The sequence below is a fragment of the Papilio machaon genome, chromosome 10 (assembly GCF_912999745.1).
Source record: "Papilio machaon chromosome 10, ilPapMach1.1, whole genome shotgun sequence".
Taxonomy (NCBI): domain Eukaryota; kingdom Metazoa; phylum Arthropoda; class Insecta; order Lepidoptera; family Papilionidae; genus Papilio; species Papilio machaon.
The window spans coordinates 3,467,255-3,476,806 of NC_059995.1; the positions used below are offsets into that span (position 1 = coordinate 3,467,255).

General features: G+C 33.5%; 1 protein-coding gene across 7 annotated transcripts in view; it reads left to right on the forward strand.

Annotated features, from left to right (window-relative positions):
* LOC106713243 (G protein-activated inward rectifier potassium channel 3) overlaps positions 1 to 8,704 on the forward strand; it is a 34,034-nt gene extending 25,330 nt beyond the window's left edge. For 2 of the 7 annotated variants that reach the window (XM_014505988.2, XM_014505992.2), the window contains 7 exons: positions 2,070 to 2,514; positions 3,570 to 3,761; positions 4,453 to 4,642; positions 6,189 to 6,313; positions 6,704 to 6,809; positions 7,103 to 7,493; positions 8,139 to 8,704. In XM_014505988.2, coding sequence (XP_014361474.2) covers positions 2,070 to 2,514; positions 3,570 to 3,761; positions 4,453 to 4,642; positions 6,189 to 6,313; positions 6,704 to 6,809; positions 7,103 to 7,493; positions 8,139 to 8,226 — 1,537 coding nt within the window. In that variant the 3' untranslated portion in view covers positions 8,227 to 8,704. Of the gene's footprint in view, positions 1 to 2,069; positions 2,515 to 3,180; positions 3,361 to 3,569; positions 3,762 to 4,452; positions 4,643 to 6,188; positions 6,314 to 6,703; positions 6,810 to 7,102; positions 7,494 to 8,138 lie in introns of all 7 variants that reach the window. The other 5 variants (XM_014505990.2, XM_014505989.2, XM_014505993.2 and 2 more) reach the window with 5 other exon arrangements.
* Positions 8,705 to 9,552: the final 848 nt, after the last annotated feature.

A 9,552-nucleotide genomic window follows, 5' to 3' on the forward strand; every position in this document is an offset into this window, starting at 1 on the left:
GCACTTTTAACTCAATAATTTATATTTAACATACAATTAATCAATCGGTTATTCATTAGTTAGTCAATTGGTTTTTATGGTCTGAAACCCGTTTGATCTTGTTTAATAAAATTATTGAAATCAAGTAAAGAGCGTCTGTAGATTGTTGATATTATAAACTAATTAAGCGACTAGCGGGTACACTTAAACCCTGTGGGTTTTTGTAATGCTCACTAATCGAAATTGAATTTATTTTCTAAAATGTTTGTACAATAAAGAAAAAAGACATTGAAATAGTATTTAATTCAAAAAGAGGAGAGTAGAGATAGTTAGTTTCGTAAACCAACAACCGCTTTGAGTCGCAACACCACCCTAGTTAGATTAGCATTTTATCTCATGTACTTCAAATTTACTTATTCACTTCGGTAGTCCGTCGTTCAATTATTTTCAAAATATGTGTACGTAAAATAAATAAATACCTGAGAGATGACTAAGAATTAATAACATTACAAGTACATCACGTTTGTTATCGCATTTTTTTTTACAACGGGTGGCAATATAAACAAAAAAATCATAAATAACAATAACAACATAAATAACAATTAATAATGTGTGATTTCAACCCGAATGATATCTACGTTATTATGTCTGTTAAGAACTGCACTTTCGATGACAATTGTTCTTTTTTAATTTTAATCAAACAGATTACCCACATCTAAAACTTATAAAACTATCTAACCAATCGTGTTCTCAGAAACATAACGAAATTGGTGTATTAATTTTGAATACAATGCAGGATTTTTCAGGTCAGGAAGGGAAAGGAAATGTGAAACCTATCAGTGAAATCGGAACTAGTTATAAAAACGATATTGCCAGTTAATACCGTTAATACGTACGTCAGACAAGATGAGCATATGTGGTTAATGTTTGAGCTCAATCATGGTAATAACTGAGCTGTCGATTTGACAGATATTGGAAAAACGAAAAAATTGGCTCGCAAATATTAACTTTCCCAAACACCGTTTGTTATGGAATTACCAACGTTTTATCTTTCGAGTTTTTGATTTAACCATTGGACAGTACTTAAAGTCTGAATTTAACCACACATACCAAAAACTTTTTAAAATAACCATTTTGATTGAAAAGCTTTACCGCAAAAGATTTCATTAATTTAATGATGTTGTACGACTTATCTAATCAATATAGAACACTGTATCACTACATAAAGATAAAAACAGTTAAATTAATTGACGATTGTCCTTGAGACTTGAGTGACGAGATTACAAACTCAAACACAAACTAATGGACTACACTCGCAAGTTATTCGTAAAAGCTTTTAAGGTAAATAACTATTATTTACTTCGTCGAGATTTTATTTACTTTATCATTTACAACTCCTATATATTTGTATAATTTTTGCAGTGCTAAAAATTATCAAAGTGTTATTGTATGTTATTGTGTTAGTTAATAACGTGTATAAAATATATTATTAATAAATAAGAAAGGGTAAAATATTATTTGAATTTGTATTTACTGGTTGTTTTGATTTTAAATTAAAAATAAAATAAACAAATGGTTATGTCATCTTTCGACCACTTTACTTAACTATTATAGGTAGTAGTAGAGTATCGCCGAGCTCAAGTTTAATCTTCAAAATATAAATGAATCAACGTACTGTACTCATGTACAATAATTTTAATTTAACTACACTTTAACAAACGTTTGGTTATTGTAATCAGAGTGTGCGTCATAGATCAACGTCCGAATAAGCGATTTCGACTGAATTCAATCTCCAATTATAAATGCTAGGTCGAAGCACGATACTATCGCATCGCATAACGTTTCATTATATCAGGGGATGAGCAATGACATAATATATAAAAGTTTACATTATTGTAGAGTACGAACATATTGAAAATGGCGAACAAAAGCTTATTTTGACAAATTAACTTAGTCTTTTAGACATTAGATTGGGACGTTTCTATTCCATTTTGATAGCAACGAGGAAACACAAACCAAAATCTATTACTGAATCAGAATAAAAAAACAGAATAATACAAACGATATTAATGATCTAGTTATTATTGCAGATACCGTCAAGCCCGCTACGCAGCAAGGCGCGTCAGGAAACGCGTCATCTTTAAACACGGCGACTGCAACGTCGTGCAATGGAACGTGGCCAAGCGCAGGCGCCGATACCTTCAGGACATCTTCACGACGCTCGTCGACGCCCAGTGGCGCTGGACGTTGCTCGTCTTCGCGCTTTCCTTCATCCTCTCCTGGCTGCTGTTTGCACTCATCTGGTGGCTCATCATCTTCACCCACGGGGACCTCAACCCCCCGCCCCCCAACAGCACATCCGAATTCATTCCCTGCCTCAACAATGTCAACTCATTCACCGGCTGTTTTCTCTTCTCCGTCGAAACTCAACACACCATCGGCTACGGCTCCAGAACCACCAACGAAGAGTGCCCCGAAGCTATCTTCGTTATGTGCTTACAAAGTATCGTCGGAGTATTCATTCAAGCTTTCATGGTAAGATTGTTTTTTGCCAAATTGTTTTATTAGATTCTGTTTTTTATAAGAATAAACATCTACCTCTTTTTACTTAGTCAAATACATGAAGTCGCTGTGATTAGTAGTGGTAATGTTCAATTGATTTGGGGTCTTACAGTGAAATATGTGAATTTTACGTAAATAAAGTCATCTCTTTGAAGATATCTAAGTTGACCGATAGTTCGCCTAATATATATTTTAATCAATAAGCTCACTGTATTCTGGCATACCATATGGTATGATTAGAAATATTTTGAAAATAAAATCAAATTATTGTATATCACTGTTAGTTTAAAGGGTTATTGATTTTCGCCAGGGAAATCTTCCTGCTTCGGCGCCAATATATTAATTTAATATCAAAATAAATTTGGACATCATCCAAAAGTATTAACGTATCAAGCTATGATCCAGATGGTCTTTTAAAACCATTACGAAAAAGACGTCACCTGGCCGCTTCGATTACTTTTACCATGAGATGGATAACGAATACTAAAGAACGTTAATTTATATTGAATGTAGAGTTTTGTAAGTGATGCACGTTTCCGATGGATAAATGTTTCGAAATCTCAATGGGGTCAATACGAGCAGCTTTAGTCCAGCTATTTCATATGAAATACGGTGTACTACGAATGATTCTAATTTTAGGTGGGAACCGTATTTGCAAAGCTATCTAGACCAAAGAAACGCGCCCAAACCCTACTTTACTCCAGAAATGCAGTAATATGCCTACGAGACGGACAACTGTGTCTGATGTTCCGAGTCGGGGACATGAGGAAATCACATATTGTCGAAGCGCATATAAGAGCACAAATTATACGACGCAAGGTATATTATCACAACAAAGCGGAGACTGGTTAGTGATTGGGGATTTCAGTCAGCACGCTTTTAATCTGCATCTAACCGGATTAGGTGGACTTAAATTCATCGCACACCATAACGTAGGGAGTGTCAATCTTTGAACTTAAAAACTCAAGTTCAGATCCCCAGTTTGAATGATACAAACGCAGAATCATTTTCTTTTCTCTTGTCCATAGGTGGGTCTTATATTCGCGAAGCTGGCGAGGGCCAAAAAACGAAATACAACCCTACTGTTCTCGAGGAACGCGGTGATATGTCTAAGAGACGGGGAGTTTTGCCTTCTATTCCGAGTGGGAGATATACGAAAATCGCATATCCTTGAAGCGCATGTCCGCGCCCAGATTATTCGGAAAAAGGTACCACCCATAGTGCGTTTCTAGATTTTTTATTTCATCGTCAGTATCATGTTGTTGCGAATGCAATGTTATGTTTATTTGTATATTTTATCTGTCGTGATGTTATGTTGTTTTATAAAGACCCCTCTATGGATAAGCTGCAAATTATCTGTGCATGCATTATGTTTTGTTTTTTTGCACTGCTTCGCTAACAATGATCTAATGTACTTAACTTGACTAGAAAAAGTACATTAGAATTTTAATATATTTTTAAATATATGTGATACTAACGACAATTTAATTGATGTTTTTATTTGTGGTGTTTGTTTTGCTTTCTGGAATTTACTGCATCGTTTACGCATGCCTCATTCACATTTATTTAAATTAAAAACACAATTAACCTTGAATTCTGCATAAAAAATTAAATAATCAACGTTCAAGCAACTTATGACTAATCTGTTGCGAAATATTGCGAATAGCTCTCAAAACTTCTAAAATGTGAGTTTTCACTTTGAATTTTGATTATTTACATTTTACAAAATTCGACCTTGTGTCGTAAAATATTCTTCCTTATACCATGCTTGCATCATGCATTATATTTTTATTTCTCTCACAGTTTTTTTAATATTTAAAAATCATGTTGTGGTAATATTCTAATAGTCTCTTTATTTGTAACTTCATTATCAATTATAATTATCTACAAAAATTTTAATTACATCAACAGATGACAAGAGAAGGAGAAGTATTACCATTCTACCAGCAAGAGCTGAAGGTCGGTGCAGACGGTGAGGAAGACAGACTGATGTTCATCTGGCCAATGACCATAGTACACAAAATCAATGAGAAATCGCCACTTTACAACCTTTCCGCTTCTGACATGCTGAGAGAAAGATTCGAGATAGTTGTTATGTTAGGTAAGGTATCAGAAGAAACGAAATAAAGAAGTGACTACTGAGATGATTTTTGATAGAAAAAAAATCAAAAACTCATATCACCATAATTTTCCAAACACTACAACACATAAACATACTATAACTAGCTTTTACCCGCGACTCCGTCCGCGCGGGATAAAAAAAAATGCACACAAGATAAAAAAGTTCCTATGTCCGTCTCCTAGTTCTAAGCTACCTCCCCATCAATTTTCAGCTAAATCAGTTCGACCGATCTTGAGTTATAAATAGTGTTACTAAAACGACTTTCTTTTATATATATAAGACTAGCTTTTACCCGCGACTCTGTCCGCGCGGAATAAAAAATAGAAAACGGGGTAAAAATTATCCTATGTCCGTTTCCTGGTTCTAAGCTACTGTCGGTATTGTTTATAAGGGTAGTTATGAATAAAGTATAAATAAATCAGTACGCATCTGAAAGTCGCAGCTTTATTACGTCTCCCTAAATTTGAAAAAGACTCGTTAAATTGGTTGTACACTTCCCTACACTGTTCGCCAACCAAATGCAAAAATATATTAATTTGAACTTTTTCACTCTTCTTCGCTAATTCACAGGCTTCGTAATAAATAAGGAATGCACTTTTCCATTTTTTCCACTCTTCCGATAAGTTTCCTGATGTTAAATTGTCCAAATTATTAGTATAACAAAATGGCGACGGTGGAGGGAGTACGGCTTCCATTTTTTTGTTACACGATTGTTATTTAATGTTCCTATATTTTATTTTTCGCTAATTTCTCACTATAACTGCACAATATTTTGTCCACTTTTACTTTTAAACTTTAAATCGATAATCCTACCGACTGCGCCATGTCGACAAGGGAGACGTAATAAAGCTGCGACTTTCAGATGCGTACTGATTTATTTATACTTTATTTATAACTACCCTTATAAACAATACCGACACTACCTGCCCACCAATTTTCAGTCAAATCGATTCAGCCGTTCTTGAGTTATAAATAGTGTAACTAACACGACTTTCTTTTATATAATATAGATAAGATATATATAGATATCATCCGTGGTCTTTCAAATAAAATAAGGGGACTGCCATTACCATACAGATTTTTCGGCAACGGAACTCTCCGTATAACAGCAGTCAACAATGTATCATGATTAATTTACTTTACTCCTTTTTTAGAACAAATTCTATTCGACGTAAAACCTATAAATATACGCAAAGCGTTGTTTCAACTCTACGTTTAGTTGGCACTTCTCCTCTTATGTTTTGGTCGTTTGCCCTAAAATTTGCTTTAGAATATGCATATGTTAAAACTATTTATGTGTTTGTCAGATTTCTATAATAAATTATTACATTATAATTTTATCAATAATGTATTAATATAAGGGAAAATATTTTCAATGTTAACTTTAGAAATAACTAGACAATTTCTAAAGACCATTTGTATTATCGTTTGGTCGAACTTACGTCAAACGTTTACAATTTGGAATGTACCATTTCTGTAACTGACAATCATTATAAAAGTAACATATTGCCTCTATTATTTTCAGAGGGTGTGATCGAGTCTACAGGTATGACGACTCAAGCTCGCAGCAGTTTCCTACCATCAGAAATACTTTGGGGACATCGTTTTGAAACAATGGTGTCATTTAGAAAAGACACTGGAGAGTATGAGGTAAGACTAACTTTGTTTGTAAGAAAGTTAAAGCAGTGTTTACCTTATTTTTAAAAATTAAGGCAAAAAAAACTTGAACATAAATTTTATTGTAAAAAACTGTTGTTCTTGCAATAACGATGACTTAAAAATAAACCTAGTGACTTAAACATTAAATCGTTATTTTTGCTTATATGTAGTTATTTGGGTAAAAATATTCTACGAATTTTTTAAGTGCAGTACTGTCGGCTATGAAAAAACAAGTTCCTTATCGAAAAAGGCCAATGGTTTCTAAATTCAGATTTTTTGTATTTTCCTTATTACTTGTCGGCCAGTTACCTGCAGTGAACACTCAAATCTTCTGTCATCATTATTTTTTTCCTTATTTACTGTAAGCCTTGTATTTTCCAGGTGGATTACACTCGCTTCAATAACACCTACGAAGTGGACACGCCTCTCTGTTCTGCTAAACAGTTGGATGAACTCCGGGCTACCGTCTCCACTTCTCAGAAATTAGGTACGTTTATACTTTTTAGAACTTAAGCTTAGGTAAACATATTATGAGATAATTTTGAGTAAAAATTAGTTTTTTCATTTTATATAGCCGTTTTATAGTATACTATACGTTTACTTTGATATAGTTAATCATTTTAAAAATTCTATCTAAACTTATTCTTTTTTTTGTAATTAACATATTTTTAGGAACACTAGTTTACCATGAAGTTTTGTATCTTTTTAATTATCCCTTTTTTGTGGTTTTTAAAATATATTTTACGAATATACTAAAGCACCATTGACTTGTGTTTTCAGATCGTATGCTAGGCACAATACCAAAGACCTTCTCTAACGACACACTGGACCTGAGTTCCGTTGATTCAATATCGCTAGACGAGCACATTGAGATCAAAATCCCAGAAGCGAGAGTCAGAGAGAACAGACTGATGGCACAGAACAACTTCGTGCAGCACGTCAACGAGAAACTTAAGAACCATAGCCACTTAGCGGTTGAAAACGGCCAAGTACCACTACCGAAGAACCTCTCTATGACAGGAATAAATATAGAAACGAAAGCTGATAATGTGCAAACAAAAGATGGTAATATACATCGCAGTCACAGCCACGCTAGCATGAAGCGTGCGCACGGACTCACGCCCAACGGTGTCGGACATCACGGCCCAGAGAAGGACCATAAAATTAAAAAGTAAGTTTTATTTCGTCGCATATTAGTAATATGAAAATCAGTACGATGAACCTTGAAATTCAATAGGATGGCTGTAGTTCCAACTTCAGCTACTTATGTATACAGATAAAAGTTGGCCAGTCTCTAAAATTTCGGAAAGTTAGGTGACCATACTCGATCGAAAAATGCCTAACACCAGAAAATTGCAGTGTTCAAATACCTAAGGTTTTATGAAGTAAAGATCAAAATAGTAGATCGTATAGACTTTACTGTAAGAATGTAGAATTATCCTAAAAATATATTTTATTTATTGCTTAATGTTCATCAAATAAACTAAAATTTTGTTTAAAAATTATAATAAGTATTCGTACAATAAATAAAATTTTACATATTTCATGGATTATTAACCATGGCCAATTGTTTTAAGTGGAAAATGGCATCCGTGAAGGTCACCGCTAATGAACTATTATCCGTTAATAATTCCATATTTGAAGCCGATAATACATAATTAAACTTACGTTTTGTTATTTTGCATTATACCACCAATTGTAAAAACTTTTATTCGAAAGATTTCAAAATACTACGTTTAACAATCTTACGGTAACAGTTACAGAAATATGTTTAATTATGTCGATTAAATAAATGTCATCATAAAATCTATTTCAGAACTCCAAGCGACCATCACATAGTAGAAAAGATCCCAGTCCATCCGATACCGATATTGGTGACGTCACCAGCTCCGGAGCCGGCTTAAAGTATTCCAGATCCTTGCATTCATAGCTAGTACCTACTACCCACACAATACAGCCCACATATCCTCAAAATTGTAAAAATAATAGTGATATAAATCAACATACGCATAAATAAATGTTACACTAGAACAACAATGGAGATTAATATTCGATTTAAAATCTTATTAAAAACACATTGACACGTAAATATGGAGTTCGTTTGGATAATATAATTGTATTTAAATAAATTAATAAAATTTAAATTAAGCACAAAATGTAAATATGTATGGGAAGAAACTACAATGATGACCAAAACAGGCATATTTGTTTAAATATATTAGTTTAATTAATAATAACAAAAAAATACCTTATCAGCAATTTGGTCAACTGTAGCACATAACAGAAATCACTTCTACATTATTGAATATTAAAAGATTTAAAATTTACCAGTATCTTGTTTATTAAATGTTTTATCACATAATTCACTTATAGTTTACTAAGTCAAGAAACGTTATAGTAACGAGGCTAAATGGGGATTTACTCGAGCATCGTAGAGACCTATTGGGATGCAAAGCTTAGATGATAAGAAGAAAAAAATGTTATATGATATATACCTTTACATCAGTGGGGGAAGCGGCTATAGATTTTTAAAAATGTAAAAAAAAAAATTTAATCGAGCGCGTCAGATTTTCTAAGGGAGTGTTAAGTGCACCAAAAAAAGCTCTCATTCAATAATGTGACGATTTCGATGGGACGCAAACTCGCGGTCATTTTTATAATGTGCAAAAAAAAATCGCCATTTTGAAATACTCAAGCGCGTCAGATTAAGATATATATGGTTTATCTTTATGTTCTAAACGTACTGTCTCATAATCTGACGATTATCTAGAGGGATTCAACTGATCTGACAAAAAAATATTAGAAAAACGGTTCGGCCTTATACATCGGCCTCATGTTTTGTGGAGGTACTTAACCGGGTACAAAGTATCCCCCTGTATATTAATCTGCCGTGCTTTAGGAAATCCCGAAATCCCCGCTTGGGCTCCCCTACTATTATTAATTAAAGTAAAACTAAAAACATTTTCATAAAGCAACTGTCAAAATTTCTTCCCATACAGATTCTATAAGCTATATTCCAACAAGGTTATCTGGCCTGGTGAGAGAGGCGCTGCTATCGCGGTTAGTTCTGTCTGAAAAATATGTATCACCACAGATAATACAATACTATACCGTAATACTTACATGGGCAAAGCAAATGCATCTTTTGCATTTTCTTAGTTTTTTTTAAGTTTCAATATAGTACGAAAATGATCTTCTGACACTTTTTTGACATTAACAGGGGGGGGGGC